General features: G+C 34.3%; 2 protein-coding genes and 1 non-coding gene across 3 annotated transcripts; all 3 read right to left on the bottom strand.

Moving 5' to 3' along the window:
• Positions 1-2,039: 2,039 nt before the first annotated feature.
• On the bottom strand, positions 2,040-8,269 carry epob (erythropoietin b). The gene is made up of 5 exons (XM_056467281.1): positions 8,254-8,269; positions 5,838-5,953; positions 5,676-5,762; positions 4,331-4,495; positions 2,040-2,346 (listed from the first exon to the last, which is right to left on the bottom strand). Exons 1-5 carry the CDS (start codon positions 8,267-8,269, stop codon positions 2,182-2,184), a joined length of 549 nt encoding a protein of 182 aa, XP_056323256.1. The 3' UTR covers positions 2,040-2,181.
• trnal-uag (transfer RNA leucine (anticodon UAG)) lies at positions 6,995-7,076 on the bottom strand. The gene has a single exon. It is a non-coding gene; the product is annotated as a tRNA-Leu (tRNA).
• A 2,316-nt stretch (positions 8,270-10,585) lies between the features above and the next one.
• On the bottom strand, positions 10,586-15,178 carry LOC130236435 (endonuclease domain-containing 1 protein). Its single transcript, XM_056467137.1, has 2 exons — positions 14,854-15,178; positions 10,586-12,210 (listed from the first exon to the last, which is right to left on the bottom strand). The coding sequence occupies exons 1-2, from the start codon at positions 15,157-15,159 to the stop codon at positions 11,602-11,604; spliced, it is 915 nt and encodes a 304-aa protein (XP_056323112.1). The 5' UTR covers positions 15,160-15,178; the 3' UTR covers positions 10,586-11,601.
• Between the last annotated feature and the right edge of the window lie 2,030 nt (positions 15,179-17,208).

Below are 17,208 nucleotides of genomic sequence, written 5' to 3' on the forward strand. Positions count from 1 at the left end.
TTTTTCAGTTTATAAAAGCCTAAATGAAATCTGGTTGCCATATTAACTGATTATCTATCTTCAGTAGACTTCAATTAAACCTCTATGGACCCTAGACATTTGTTCCGGAACCTGGCACATTTTCTCCTTAGCTTGGTACATTTGGACATATGTAAAACCCGCCATCGCGCTCAGACAATCGGTCGGTTGGACTCTTGAGCAGTTTGGTTGTAGTTAGAAAACAAAACGATCCAACGAACTAACAAACCAGGCTATATCACAGTGTATTATGGATATGTAATAATGTAGTAGGCTTATATATATATATATATATATATATATATATATATAGAGAGAGAGAGAGAGAGAGAGAGAGAGAGAGAGAGAGAGAGGAGAGAGAGAGAGAGAGAGAGAGAGAGAGAGAGAGAGAGAGAGAGAGAGAGAGTTGAAGTCAGAATTATTAGCCCCCCTGTTTATTTTTTTTTCCCAATTTCTTCTAAGAAAACATTTTTTCAACACATTTCTAAACATAATAGTTTTAATAACTTATTTCTAATGACTGATTTATGTTATCTTTGCCATGATGACAGTAAATAATATTTTACGAGATATTTTTCAAGACACTTCCAAACTGCTTAAAGTGACATTTAAAGGCTTAACTAGTTTAATTAGGTTAACTAGGCAGGTTAGGGTAATTAGGCAAGTTATTGTATAACGATGATTTGTTCTGTAGGCTATCGAAAAAAAAAAAATTAGCTTAAAGGGGCTAATAATTTTCACCTTAAAATGGATTTAAAAAAATTTAAAACTGCTTTTATTCTAGCCAAAATGAAACAAATAAGACTTTCTCCAAAAGAGAAAATATGATCAGACATACTGTGAAAATTAAAAAAAAAATTCAAAAGGGGGCTAATAAATCTGACTTCAAAAGAGAATGAGTAGAGATATTACTCGTATCGGTAAAAGTGTGTTTTATGTTGAATACTAAAGTAAAAGCATGCTGTCTAACTTGACTTATGATACAGAATCAATATATATTTTACAACCCTTGACAATTGAAATGAGGCTATGCATGAGAAAGTCTTACCTCTGATTTATATTCGGTGACACTAGCTATGCTTACATCCACCTATTTTTATGCGCATTTTATATATGCGTATAAAAAACGGTTGATGGTAATGCCATAATGTACATAAGTTTTGAAAATGTGCATAAAAAAGGTATGCACATAACTGAGTAGGATAAACTTTTTATTCTATAAGAAAAGATAGGAAGTGCATAAACTACGATGGAAACACTTTTACTGAACAAATTCCAGTATGCGCATTTAAAAAAGGTCATGTGATTTTGTTATAAGAGATCATGTGATATTAAAAATGTGTGTGAATGGATAAACCAGCCGGCTGAGCACATTGTACAACATCTGAAATGTTGTTTTGGTCATTCTAAAACACCTTAACCATTTCAGTATTAGTGTTATTATATTATTAATGACCTCCAGAACTGTCAAGAGCATCTGTGCTTCGTGTCTCACGCCTTCAAATGCCACCATGCAATTATTGCGTGTCGGCATTTGCCTTCTGAGACGCAAGTGATTTATTAAATATAGAAAAGATTCACGCAGCTTCTCCTACCTCAATAAATTCCGATTTTACTTTTGATATCTGGCACCAGTTAATCAGGAAGTGACGATTGTGTTTTCTTTGACTCATTGGATGGAAACTCTGCTTTATTTGCACGTTTAATGCGATATTCCTGTTTTGTTCATAAATTGGATGGAAACATAGCTTATGTCTGTGGGTGTCACTATTCAAAATTAAAGCGCACCAATGTCTCATTTCTCATCGTCATAAATTAAAATAACAACATATGACAGCTGAGCGGAATCCTGGAAAATAAACCAAACTCTGAGCAATGTGAGGAGAGTTTACGAGCATGTGACTTGTTTTAACTATTTTGGTCTGTTTGGAAACTTTGCAGTGTGAAAGTGAACCACACCAAGAACAAAAAGCATTCACAGGTGTGAACGCACCCTCAGATTTGATTTGAGATATCTTCATTTAGGTCCTGTAGATGAATAAAAGTCTTTGGAGCAACATGAGGGTGAGTAAATGATTCTCCTTTTGGGTTAAATTAAGATTTAAGCCTGAGTATCATGTCTCCATCAAGTGTTGTGGTCCAGCTTGTGGCGGTTATCTGGTATCAGCTGTTTTGCCGTTGGCATGCTGGAGCAGCTGAAAGCAGGAGTCGGACTTTTCCTCTCAGGAAGCTGCTCTGCACCTGCAGAAGTTCTGGGAGAGACGAGACCTCCTGCGTCTGTGAGCTGGCAGGAGCTGAATCATCTGGAAGAACTGTGGACTCGGCCTGCTGCGCAAACACAGCGCACTCATTAGGGAAAATTGATCATCCCCAAAATTCACAAAATGGATAAATTGCAGCTCTAGAATCTGATTGGATTTGGCCTGGTAAAACAGCCACGACGCACGCAACAAAGCAAGGCTTTGAAGCGTTGGCCGCTAAGCTAGTTAGCGCTTCCATTTGAAGATTTGCCAGCTGTATTGTGCGTACTGCACGGTGTTGTTGTTTAAGCGTGATTCATTATGTTTTAGCACAGATGGAGTGCTTCACCGATGATGATTGATATATATTGATTTAGCTTTCCATTCACTCTCATAGTTTCACAGACAGCAATGAATCACATTTTGGGCCTTTGATTTTGATTTACTAGGAAGGGAAAAATATCTCCTTACAAAAAATAGCTGAATTATAAAATCAGACACACATTTTAAGGCATCCCTATCGTCACTATAATCATCTGACAATTTATGATTATGGCTTCATCTGAATTGAAAAAAAAGTGATGTATTTCTTAATTTTCTGCTGACTTTGTACTCATGACAATTTACTCAGTAATTTTGTGGAAAGTTTGGGAGTTCTTTCTTAATATAAGCATGTAATTATGTTTATTTGGTGCTATTACTAGTAGTAAAGCTTAAAGGGATAGTTCACTCAAATGTTACAATTTCCTCATCATTTACTGCTCCTTTAATGTTTCTAAACTTCTATGAATTTCTTTCTTCTGCTGCGTACTAGGGTGGGCTACTACTATGTGGTAATACTATGGAAATTGATGGCTGTTTTTTATCTTCAGTATATCTTACATTGTGTTCAACAGAAGAAAGAAACTCAAACTTGTTTGTTAAATGAGTGAATGATGACAGAAATGGCATTTTCTGTGAACTTTCTTTTTGTATTCACTTGCACTTTGCTTCTGATTGAACCGAGGCGTCTATACAGCAGTCTGTCATGCCAAAAAGAGCATTGATTCATTGAATTTCCAATTAAAATGATCAGAATTTGAAACATGAATTCTTGTGAGATATGCTAATATTATGGAGGTTTTATGGAGGATTGATCATAGGTTTAAGAATAAATTACAATAAAATAAATAGACATTTGAGATTACGTTCACTATGGCTGAATTTGTTCAGTACACGTGGACATTCTTTTATATTTACAGATATAAAAAAATGAAGAGACCACTTGAAAACTTGCTTTCTCTGGATGTAGTTGATTTTTAAGGTAATGTGTTTGAGTAAAATGTTAATTTGTTTATATTATAAAGGTCTAATAACATTCTAATAACACCTTCAAGTAAAGTGTTACCAAATGTGTTTTATTCCTTTTGATTGAAAATCTATGGAGACCCGGTAGGCACGTAACGTTGGGGAAAAAATGGGTGGAAGAAAAGAAAAACTGGGTGGGAGAAAAAAATGGGTGGGAGAAATATGGAAAAATACTTCATGTTAGGATGATAGCGGGATAGAATGGTAAAATACGAGAGAATCCCGGCAAAAACGAGAGGGTTGACATGTATAAATTCATAGATTTTTTTATCTTTAGCATTTCTGTATTATTATTTTCTTATTTGTATTGTATTATCTTAACATTTTCATTATACCATCTCTGCAGCTAAGAATTATGTCTAGCAGTGAACAACACTTGATATCCTTTTCCATCTTTCACAACAGAACTAGGTTAAAAAAGTCCAGTTGCCAAAAAGTTTAGTCTCCAGTAATTGCAACATTCACCACTGGTGAACCGCCAGCAAACACTGAAACATGCAGTGCCATGGCTAAAGTTCCCCTCACAGTCACTGAACTATCAAAAACACACTTCCCAGAATCCCACCAACACAGAGAAAGAGAGGAATTAAAGGGCAGACTAACTGACTGCAGTTTCTGTGAATGACAGATTAAAAAAGAGACTGCTGTTATTTTCAGAACAGTCAGCGATCGTCAAGTAAGAAGAACCGAAGGATTTGATTCTCACAGATGGACATCATCCATACCTGTAAATGGAGGCTGTGTATGATCTGGCCCAGGCTGTGGAGGTTACTGATGTTGTTTTCTAGTGTGTTTGATAGTGGAGAGCTGCTGACTGTTTTCTTGGCCATTTTAAGAGCCTGAAGCAGCAGAGACAGTCCTGTCTGGACCTCCACAGCCTGCATCTGAAACTGGACATGCAGATTCAATGGAAAATAAAGCTTCAATTGTCTGATAAATTCACTACTATTGGATATAAACAGGTACTGGTAGGAAATGAGAGAAGCTTAAATCTATGGTGAACGGTAAAGTAAAATAGTAAACTGATGATCTGTTTTATTTAAAAATAAAACTTTTTAAAACGGTTTATATCAATAATTATTACAAAATAAAAGTAATTCTTGTGATCAAAATTTAGATCTGTTTTGCTCTGTTACTATTGTACATATAAATTGAAAAGGAAAAATAATAAAGATAATATATAACAATAAAATATAATGAAGAAAACTGACAAAATGTTTTCAAATGGATTCATATGAGCAATTAATACATTAAGGATTTTCAATACAATTTTAGGAATGAAGCTTGTTATTGACTTTGTATTATATGTGTTGTCTTTTTTGCATGATGCCAATTTTGTGTGGTTTTATCACCATCAATAATTGTGAATATTTTATATTCAATTAAAATATAAAACTGGCTTCATAAAAGCTTTTTAAACCTTCAATTCAACAATTGATAAATAATTTGTGCAAGATGAATATTGTTGTTTGTTATGTTTTTTCTTAATAATGTTTTGCATAATGTTGCCATCTTGCTGCTTTATCCTAATCACAGAAAAATGGCAAAATGAATAAAGCAATATAATATAATATAATATAATATAATATAATATAACATAATATAATATAATATAATATAACATAATATAATATAATATAGTATAACATAATATAATATAATATAATATAATATAATATAATATAATATAATATAATATAACATAATATAATATAATATAATATAACATAATATAATATAATATAACATAACATAACATAATATAATATAATATAATACTTTATAATATAATACTTTATAATATAATATAATATAATATAATATAATATAATATAATATAATATAATATAATATAATATAATATAATATAAAATAATATAATATAATATTTTATAATATAATACTTTATAATATAATACTTTATAATATAATATAATATAATATAATATAATATAATATAATATAATATAATATAATATAATATAATATAATATAATATAATAATAATATAATATAATGCTTTTATACTATTATATTCAATTATTTTAAACATAGTACATTGTGACTCACATCTATATGTTCCCAAACAGCAAAGTCAACTCTTGTCAGAGGAACAAAGTAGGATTTCATCACTCCACAGCCTCCTCTGCAGCCTCGCTGAGAGAGAAAAAAACAGATGATATGTTTCTGAAAATAAAATGACATTTGGTGTGAAGTGTGTTTGGGCCTCACCATGATGACTTCTGAATCTCCAGCTTCTCGAACGAAGTGGTCCAGAACCCTCAGGTCACAGATGGGGCGCAGCGGAGAGACCAAACGCACGAGCACCATCAAAACCAACACCAGGCCTTAACAGGATAAACAAAACACTCTGATTTTACAAATGCTTCACGTAAAGCAATATATGCATGGGGTTCACAACTATGCCTGAAAGACCATTTCCTACCGCACTTTGCTAACAAACTCGACAAGACGACAAAAATAAAGAAATAATGAGTGGAAGCAGTGACCAAAGTAAACTAACCTTGAGTTATTATCCAAAGATAATGAAATTATCAACAGAAAAGGCAGTAGGAATTCTGTTATAGTGGTTTGGCTACCGGAAGTGTCCCAAGGAGCAGATTGAAACAATCTGTAAAGTATGTCAAAAGTCTGGCAACACAAGCAACATATTCAACCTAAACAATTATCACCCCAAATAAACCCTGAGGTTTTACAATTTGTGTGGACTTGCTAGAAGTTGTGCTGTGTATTTTTATTGTTTATGTTTTGCACATTTAATTGACCTTGTGGTGACAGATTAGTCTTTTAAAATGTATTTTATTGTTTGTTTTATTTTAAGGCCAAATGTATAATCTGTTATTGTTAATAAACAATATTTTAATTTGTAATTTAATGAACAATTTATCCATTTCTCAGTGAATAGGCAATGTGTTTTGGTGCATTTAAACAAAACTGATTTATTTAACAGATATATTTATTAAAATAATATTTCAGTCACCAAACATATTTAGAAATTGAAAGATAATACAATTCAATTCAAGCTAAATATAGCAAAAATATTTTGTTGGACAAGCTCCAGATTTGACTTCCTGTCTAATCTATATATGTATATGCACAAATATAATATTGTATAGCTTCCAATTAAAAATCTGAATTTAAAAGATTGATTTGTGAGGGGTGGACATATATGTTGAGCACTGTATGTAGTTAATGGTGAGCGGTTTTAAACATTTTTTTAAATGACTTATTCTGCGCTCAACAAAAGAAAGGTAAGCTTGAGTACATGGTGGCAGATTTATAAGTGAACTCTCACTTTTGTTTTAATATTTTTTAACTGATAATCAACTAATAATACCAAAGAAGCTTCTATAATGCAGCAAAGCGTTTGGCAGCGGTGGGATTCGAACCCACGCCTCCAGAGAGACTGGAGCCTAAATCCAGCGCCTTAGACCGCTCGGCCACGCTACCCACGGAATCAAATATGGGTTGGCGATTCAGAAGTGTCCAAAACAAAACGATATGTGTTAATGTTACATTTTTTTTATTGTTAATTTCTGATTCATTGTTGTGTTGTATTAGCCTCAGACCACTACCTTCGCCGACTACTCTCAGTGTCTTGAACTCCTGGATAAAAGCTTCTTCCTGTAGTTCCCTGATTCTTCATTCAGTGTCTTGACTTTTAGTGTTTATACTGTTGTCGCAGCTGGAAATAGCATGGCGCAGCAGCTCCTATTTTAAAGCGTTTTGAAACATTTAAACAACACGGAAAAGCGGTTCCGCATTTAATGTTGAGAACTTTTGATTCGGGCCAGTGACTCGAATCTTTAGAATCAGCGGAAACACTGAATCGTTTCCTGCGGCTGCGGGCTGTATTTCAGTTGGGGTGGCAAAATTGTGTTATTTATAAATGGGTAAGTTACTGGATTCAACCTTTTGTTAAACACCGTTCACACACTTATATATATATTAGACCGCGAAAGCACGTGCTTTAAACGAACCAATTCAGTTTAAGAGACTCAAGTGAACAATTCATTTCAACTAAATTTTTTCAAAATCGTGTGCCTTGTCACATCACGGGCTTTAAAACTCTCCAGTACACACTAAAATAAAGTCATTGCAGTAATTTATGAATTATATGTTTAAGGTAAGCTACTCTCTATTACACATGTTGCGATTATGATTGGCCGTGGTTTTTGTACAAACAAACAAAAAAGTTCAAAAGTAGGCTAAGGCGGTATTGTAATTATAGCTCAGTTACTTAACTATAATTAAACCATTAATTTTCGCAAGAGACCATCACAAGTGAACTTTGCAGGCATCATCCGTCATAAAAATAAATAAATAAATAAATAAATAAATAAATAAATAAATAAATAAATATGATATGAGACTGTAGCCAAACATTGAAATTAGCTGTGAGCATATTGCATTATTAGGTTGCAATACATTTAATATATTTATTAATGAAAATAAATTAAATATGCAAAATAACAGAGTACTAAATAGGGGATTAATGGGTCTACTGGGGTCACTGTAGCGTGCAAAAATACTAACGTGAGCAGTCATCACAACTACAGTAGCCTACATAAACTAAATCACAGAAGTTTTCTGTTCTAATTGTATTGCTCCAAGATAAGTGGCTTACCTGAAAACGTTTGCATCCGCAAAGTGCATTTTTAAGATGCATAATGTTTTTAAATCCGAATTGTATGTTCCTGTTGGCACACTACTGTTACTCCACACTGAACAGATTTTTGCTGTAGTATACACATAGAGTAGTGCACTCAATCTGACTTTTGCATGACCCTGTTCCTCCTGCGTCCTTGGTAACTTAGTAGGCTATTCAGGCGCTGTTCTGTCTGCTCTGTTTGTGGCGGTCACTTTGTTGTTGCTCAACATAGCCTACTTGTAGAGTTCAGTGTGACGACATGCTCTCACTACCAGTTTGGCGATGAACTTTTGTTAAACTTTTAAAGAAATACTTTTAAAGCACTTTAGAAAGAAAGAAAGAAAGAAAGAAAGAAAGAAAGAAAGAAAGAAAGAAAGATGATTAATTATGTTTTTTTTCTGACGTATGCCATTTTTTCCCCCGGATTTGTAATTTCTAATTTGAAGAATGTAGTGTTCGGCATTTTTTTGTTTGTTTGTGTTACAGCACCACCACCTTGTGGTCACACCCTGAACTACAACTAGCAGTGTAAATACTGTGTCGGTAAGAGCTGTAAAAAATAGGTTACCTTTCTCAAGCATGGATAATAGACCAGGCCCCGGTGCTCTTCTCAGCTTTAGTGCTGTTTGAACACAGATGCACTCTATTGCTGTTGGTTGTCCTGTGAAGAACCTTTGGAAACTTTTCATTTTTCTTCAGCTTAATCCCTTTATTCATCAGGTGTTGCCACAGTGGAATAAACTGCCGACTTATCCTGCATATGTTTTATGCAGCGGATTTCCTTCCAGCAGCAACAGAGTACTGGGAAACATCCATACACTCATTCACACACTATGGCCAATTTAGTTTATTTAATTCACCTATAACATATGTCTTTGGGGGAAACCAGAGCACCCAGAGGTAAACCATGTGAACATGGGGAAACCATGCAAACTCCACACAGAAATGCCAACTGACCCAGCCATGACTCGAACTAACAACCTTTTTGTTGTGAGGCAACAGTGCTAACCAATGAGCCACTGCGTCGCCCTTGGAACCTTTTCATTCAAGTAAAATATGATTCTTTAATTTAGATTATTTAATGTTCTTCTAAAGGAAAAATATAACGAAATTATCTGTGTGAAACCCGAAAAGATTCTTTTATTTTGTCAATACAAAAAAAAAGCTTGGAGCTTTATTTAAAAATATTCATTAAATGTTGCACTCATTTTAGACTCATTTTCTTTGTTTCTAGAACAGGAAAAGACTCCATAGTACTTGCAGAAAAACAAGAAACATTCATTCACTGGCACTATGAATGGGTACAAAATAACAGCTGCCAGTAATGATATTAACACAATTTAGAGAAAGGAATACAATAAAGTAGCAGAATATCTTTTAGAGAGAGAGAGTCAAGGCTTATTCAGCCTTATTCGCTCCATGGTATTTGCATATCCTTCCTCATTTGTATCTCTCTGAGATTAGATTATGGCCTTAAGTAGCTTGAAAGGAATATCCCACAAGCCACTATTCTCACACATATGGTGTTAGATTTCATTGATCAGCTTTTGAAGACTCGTCCTGTGTGACTGTGAATTGAGGTGCACTAAACTGTATTTCCTTACAGTGCTACTGAAGTTTTTACGGAAGCCCATTATTGCCCCAGAATATAAAAAAGAACAGATAATTGCATCTGTTTGCTCATTCAGCACATTTCTCACAATTCTTAGGGGTAAAAAATGTCTCAATTTTAACAATTCTGACCATTATCCCTTCAAAATTATACATGGAAATTGTTATTTTCCCCTGCGTTTAATTTTGCATTACACAATTCCATTAAAGCTTGTTTCCACCATGATAAAAGGTGCAATTTTGTTTTTACAAATTATAAATGATGTTTCTTGACAGTTAGTTCTGGCAATTTTCCCATCATTCAGATTTTTAATAAACTTGCGGTTGCATATTTATCTCACAAGTAACTGTAAGACTTTTTGTTTATTTTTCACAATTAAAATTTTGCAATTGCCTTTTTCATTTTGTTATTCATGCTTTCACACATTTCTGACTATTATCTGTAAGATATATTCTTGAAATAACAAGATAAAAACTTGTAATTGGACAAAAGAATAATCTCATAATTGGGAGAAGAATAATAAGAATAGTGAACATGAAAACATGAGCATTTTCACTCTGTTTTTAATATCCAATGATTTAAAGAATTCATAAGACATTTTCTCCATTCATAACTCTATTTATCACAATGTTTTATCGATGCAATACACTTGTTGTTACTGAAAATAATTCTTTAATCATAGGAAAACTGCATGTGTGTGGCTAATGATGAAACAACCAAAATTGTTCTTAGGTTTTTATTGATTTCCACAAGTGTGTGACATTTTTCATCTTTATTTTTTAACACACCATCTCTATACCACAAAAACCAAGAAATACAACCTAGAACATCAAGTGGTGTCAGTAACATGTGTATGCAAAATAAGTTTGTGATGATCACACTTTCATTTATTGGAGGATTAACGTAATAGTATATAAGATAAAAGCAATAAAATATCTGTAGGCAGAGAGTTGAAATAAAATATAACGAGGTCATTTAATTATTGTGTTGCTCTTTAAAGTCAATTACAAAGTATTCTTAAAATATCACAGATGAATTATAATTATTATATACGCCAACAACATATTTTGTCTCTTATGTTGTTGAAACAGTTATTTGGTCTCCTTTGGGTGGTTCATTCTGCTGTGGCGACCATTGATGAATAAGAGATCAAGCCGTAGGAAGATGAATGAATTTGGTCAAAATACATAAAACGTGTAGTAATATATCTTCCAGATATAAATTGTTTATTTAAATGATGCTTTTTAAGATTATTTAATGAATAAATAGTTTAATATTTAAAGCATTTATTTAAAGATATAATTAAAATGTGGGCAATGTTTATTTTAAGGTCCAATTTACCCTATTAACAAACCATGAACTATAAATTTTTAGGTCAGTAAACTAATAATTTGCTGCTTATTAATAACTCGTAAAGTAGTTGGGCTTAGGCAATGGGTAGGATAGGGATATAGAATAAGAGTGTACTTTATAAGTACTAATAAACAGCTAATATCTCAATAATAAGCAGATAATAAGTCAGTAGTTAATAGTGGGAATTGTTAGCCTATTTAAAAGTGTTAACATAAATGTTACTTTTGACCAATTTATTTAAATGCTTCAGACCAAAATGTCTATGTTTAAAAGGAAATGCCTAGAAAAGCTACAGGAAAGAAGAAAGTATGGAAAAAACTAACCCACAACCAAAGCTATAGAACTGCAGGCAGGTCAGATCATACGCTGTGAAGAAGGTAAGGAGGAAGAGGTGAAGGTGAGTTACAATTATCATAGAAGAGCTGGAAGTTCATGTCTACATTCATTCTCTGCGTCAGGATGAGTTCGAGCTCCAGCACCGTGAGCTCTTGAACAGTGTTTCCCTCTTTTGCGTTCTTGGCGATGGCCGCGTAGGTCGGGAAGTGGATGCGCTCGACATGCGGTGAGTTTCGGTCGTAGTCGGTGCAGCAGTAAGCAGACCACACATCTTCGGGGATGCCCACGCGATTCAGGTTGTTACGTCGGATCATGTTTCCAGCGTGGATAACGCCAGTCACGATGTAAGCTGTGCCCCTGCAGAAGTTGTTGAGGCGCACGCGGATGCGCTCTTCATATTGGCGCCAGGGCCCGATGTTGAACTCGCGGATTTCTGGCACGACGTTGGTGAGCGTGTATGTGGCCGCTCGGTCTTGAGGGTCAGACTGGTGCTGGTCTGGATTCAGGTGCCCTCTCTCGTACAGAACCACGTCTGAATAGTCATCCAAAACTGCCTGGCTGTCCTCAAACTTCATGTGTAAGTATCCAGTAGGGAACGGCATCATGTTCCCATTCCCATCAATCTCTGCAAGCTGGAAAAGAGATCACCACATTATTAGAGTATTAGCCCATGCACAATACACTTGTGTATCCTTTTATATAGATCTCTAATTACTTTTGTATATAATGCAGTTTACTCAAAATGCACAATTTGTATGATTTGTATGAAAACCACTGGAATACCGTTATAATTTGTTATAATGTTGTAATATTATAATTTGTTATAATGTTTCAACGAATGTTCAAATCCAGATAAATGAGCAATTTTAACTAGTGACATGGACAGTGTCATGTGTTGCCTGCATGCTATGATGTAATACACACTCAGTTTCCAGTTTGGTTTTATACAACACTAAAGGTGCTTTAGCATGTTGTGTGTTTTATTAGACTGCTCAGAGCAGCATTTTAACGAACCATATAGCTAATTTAGTATGATAAAACAGCGCTGCTTCAATCCTCACATGACTATGACTAGAAAAGCCAGAAGCTGTGGACTGTGGCATAATAAAAGCTCTGCTGCTTTCGTGCCGTGACATGCTCATCTCTTATCAGTAATTGCTTCAGTGCTTTTGTGTCACTTGAATGGCTTTCAGCCTTACTTTGCTTCGTACTACCACGGTAATACGTTTTGAATAGTCCTTTAGGATGTAATAAAGACCACAACTCCCATGATTTCTCACTCAGCCGCAGCGTCATCTATATTCTTCTTTGTTGTAAATACGCACCCTCTAAATTACATACTGTGCCTTTAAAAGGATAGTTGATGTAAAACTGAAAATGTACTTAGTATCTAATCAGTATTAGTGAGTTTCTTTACTCAACTTTCCCTTTAACACTCTCTCTAACAAGTGCCTGCAATGCGTTTTCCTAAATGTTCATGTGATGTGCTTAAAGCATCTCAACACACTGAAAGCACACGGTGTCAATAAAAATAAGAAATCTTGTCATTCATTACAATAATGATAATTCAATATTTTGCTGAGTGTGCCGGGTGACATGGTTGCTCATTGGTTGGCACTGTCTCACAGCAAGAAGGTCACTGGTTCCAGTCCTGGCTCGTGTGGGTTTCCTTCAGGTGCTACGGTTTCCCCACAGTCAAAAGACATGTGCTATAGGCGAATTGAATAAACTGAATTGGTCATAGTGTATGTGTGTGAATGAGTGTGTGTTGGTGTTTCTCAATACTGAGTTGCAGCTGGAAGGGCATCCGCTGTATAAAACATATGCTGAATAAGTTGGTGGTTCATTCCGTTGTGGCGACCCCTGATGAATAAAGTGACTAAGCCGAAGGTAAATGAATGTTTGTGTGCCAGGCCTTTGCTGATTTAGACCTGTCACCAATAAATAAATAACAATGAAAATAAAAAACACCAGTAGATGGTGACAAACCCCTGTAGTAGTGATTGATTGAATCATTCATTCAAATGACTCATTCAAAATTACAGATTCATTGAGAAGCAAAATCAGCAACTGTCTTTATGAATGAATCATTGGCTCATTTAATGCACTCTAAAACAGACCCTTTAAGGGCGTAGTTAAATGATTTTAACTAAAAATCAGTTAAATGATTCAGTGTTCTAAGTGTTTCTAAGTCTACGGCTGTTTCTCAATTCCAAGAACGCAGAGAATGGACTTGCGTTCTTGTGGAGACTGGTGTTGCCAGGTGTCCTCAGTAGAACGAACTACCAGACCACGAGAACAGAGAACACGTCCTTTGAGAAATGAGACGCTGCGTTCTTCCTGATGGTCACATGACCTTCACACGTTTTTTAATGGAAAATTATTTAAACATTACAGCATACAACGATTTATTGTTTTTCCCCTTTTCAAAAGATATACTATGCATAAAAGCATAAATATACGTTGCACACTATAAATAAAACAGATTTTAATACGAATTTCAGCAAACAAACACCCTTAATGTGTTTATTCCTTTATTAAGATGTCCATGGTAATGTTTACTTTAACCATTTCATTTAGAGAAACTCCTAAGGTAAATAAGTTATGTCTCTGAACTAATAATAGATCTAATTAAAATGCTGTGCTTCCCACCTCCAGTCACAATGATTTCTGGGACTTCTAGAGCGAGTTCGGTGCTCAAGTCTGCATCCATACTTCCTCGATATCAAGAACACATCCGGGAAATTTCACGCATCCTCTGTTATTGCAGTCTTGAGTATTGGAACTGAACTTTGGCAGCTGATGATGACGTTACACGAGAACACGAGGACGCAAGGCCGCTGAAGAACGAATATCAAAAAACAACCTATAGTTCCAACAAGAAGCATCAAAAACCTATGTGGATGGAACTTTAGCGTTCACTACAGTAATACTAAGCAGGAAAATGTCCCTGTGGCTTATTAGTCAATCATACAGTATATAATGATAACTTGAATTACAGAGACATTTTTCAAATTAGTTTTTTTAGTGAATGACATGCTTAGTAATGTTGTCTTGCATATTGTAAAACAATAATTACAATATTTTCATAGATAATATTATCATTGCACAAGGGCTACTGAAGTTTGGTTACTGATTAAAAAGTAATTAAAAAGTAATACCTAAACTGCATAATAGATTACATTTTATGTCATTGGTATTCAGTTTAATCAGTTTGTTGTCTATAATGATAGAAAGTGAACCAAGTGTTTTACTAAGAGTGATTATCATCATACCTGAGGTTCGTACATCCAGGGATAGTCCACACGCCGATCACCCTCTGTTTTCTTGAAGCTGTATGCGGAGTAAACTGGGATGCGGATTTTGGGATCATACAGAGTCACAAATCTGGGTTTGTCAGCGTAGCGTTGGCAGATCTTCTTGAGGTTAGGGTCTTTGAAGCCGCGTGGTGGTGTTCCCATATACAGCGAGTCCTTGCATCTCTCTATATGGTTGAAGTCTTCAACCACGATTGCAGTTCCCCATTGTTCGGAGAACCACATTGTGCCGGCAAGGGCCAGGAGGAGGTTAGAGAGCTGCATTTTAGGCAATGGAGCTTCTCAAAAGTGGCTTGAGAGTTTCTTTGATAGAATGAGTGAGTGGGTGAAAGTCGAAGCTGTCTCCTTTGAATAACATCGATTAGATAAGCAAAACAGAACTGGCCATGCTTTGCCTAAAACTGCTCCATGCTTGACTTCAAGGTGTAGTGCTACAAGCTGGATCTAGGGTTTTGTGTGGCTGAACAGAAATAATAAAACATTGTTCTTGGCTTGAACTTGGCTTTTATGTGGAGTTAGCACAATTTTAAATATCGAAACAATTTTTAATGCGTTTTTTAATGTAATTTGTTTGCATACATGGAGAAATACTTATCGTCACATCAGGTCTGAGCATATGACACCCTTTTAGCTTAATGCAAAAGACTGAGAGCTCTGAACTAATCAATTCTAAATTATTTGAATGTTGACTTTTGCTCTTTTATATGAGAGTGTAACATTTTATAAATTTGTCCCCTGCACTGTTGGTGTTGTGGACATTTTGATGGTCAGTACGGCATTTTTGTTGGAAAGAAAGGGATATTTTTATTCTGAAAGGATGCATTAAATTGAGACTCTCGAAAGGTTGTGTTGTGGTAAAAATAGCAGCAGATATTGCCAAAAGCTCACAGACTGCAAACATTTGACATCATAGACACAAAATGTACTGTGCATCTAAAATGTGGGTTTCTATTGCATGAGACATTATTTACAATATAAAATGTAAAATTGCATATTTAGGGTTCCTTGGAAAAGTTTCAAAAGTTTCTGCAGTGATGCCATGAAATAGCTATTCTGGGTTCCTCAAAGAAATTTTGAATGCTTATAAAATGACCTTTTTAAAGTATTTCAAATAACCACATAAAATATAAAAAATATATTATTAGATAATGAACGTTTTGTAAAATGTAAAGCTTCTATAAACTGTTAAAATTTTTTGTAAATTACACGATATTTAACTGTAATACGAACTGTATTTTACTGTAGGAGCGTTATGCATTATGTTACTATATTTTGAAGTTGCATTGTGAAAATTACTGTATTTTAACAGTAAAGATATGCAATACTGTAAATACATATACAGCAAGATAAATGGTGCTGTAAATGTAAGTACAGTATTTTTGCTGTAATTTATTTACAGTAAGTTACTGGCAAACTGCTGCCAGTATGTTATTGTAGATTCTACAAGAAATTGTTAATGGTGTATACTCTATCCCCCTACACTGTTAACGTTTTTTGGTAAACACCATATTTAACTGTAATATGAACTGTAGTTTTTTAATTTTTTGCTGTGAGACAGATATGCGATATGTTACTGTATTTTAAAGTTGCATTGGGAAAATGACTATATTTGCAGTAAAGATAACTTATGGTGTAAATGTAAATACAGTGTTTTTGCTGTAATTGATTTACAGTAAGTTACTGTAGTTTCTACAGGAAATTGTTAATATTGTATGGATGTTAAACATTATTTATGGAACCGTCAATGCCAATAAGGAACCTTTATTTTTAAGAGTAAAGTGTACATTTCAAATAAATTCATTCTGATTTATTAACTCCTGATACAACTTGCTGGATTTGCCAAAAACTTTTTGGGTAGATTTCACGAGGCATGGGACGATAGCCATTTTCAAGGTATACCATGGTTTGGAAAATTCAAGGTTTTAAAACTGGCAAAATGTTCTGAATACCATTCCTAAGATATGTGTGAGATTTTTTATTTTATTTTATTTATTTATTTAAAGTTTTTTAGAACAACAGTATCTCCAGCAGAAAAAAAAAAACATCCAAAGATCTGTGTTTTTGAAAATGATGAAGACAGCAGCATGACATTAAATGTTTCTCAAAAGAAAGGAAAAAGGAAAAAAGTTTTAGTTTTTTTAGGGTGTCCGCAGGGTCTCAAAAAGTCTTAAATTTCAAAAACTAAATTTACGGCCTTAAAAACTATTTAATTCTCTGAAATCTGCTGTTGTGGATCTTAAATACTTTTAAACAGGTCTTAATTTTCACTAATTGTCCATGTAAAGTTATAGCCAATCAGTACAATCAACAAAT

The sequence above is a fragment of the Danio aesculapii genome, chromosome 10 (assembly GCF_903798145.1).
Source record: "Danio aesculapii chromosome 10, fDanAes4.1, whole genome shotgun sequence".
NCBI lineage: Eukaryota > Metazoa > Chordata > Actinopteri > Cypriniformes > Danionidae > Danio > Danio aesculapii.

What these genes read in the sequence shown, in the direction of transcription:
- epob (XM_056467281.1), bottom strand. An exon ending in GAGATTCAGAAGTCATCATG is followed by an intron (nt 5,763 to 5,837) that starts GTGAGGCCCAAA and finishes TTTCTCTCTCAG; the next exon opens with CGAGGCTGCAGAGGAGGCTG. An exon ending in CTGTTTGGGAACATATAGAT is followed by an intron (nt 4,496 to 5,675) that starts GTGAGTCACAAT and finishes CTGCATGTCCAG; the next exon opens with TTTCAGATGCAGGCTGTGGA.
- LOC130236435 (XM_056467137.1), bottom strand. Translation starts at nt 15,159, where the DNA reads ATGCAGCTCTCTAACCTCCTCCTGGCCCTTGCCGGCACAATGTGGTTC. An exon ending in CCTGGATGTACGAACCTCAG is followed by an intron (nt 12,211 to 14,853) that starts GTATGATGATAA and finishes TCTCTTTTCCAG; the next exon opens with CTTGCAGAGATTGATGGGAA.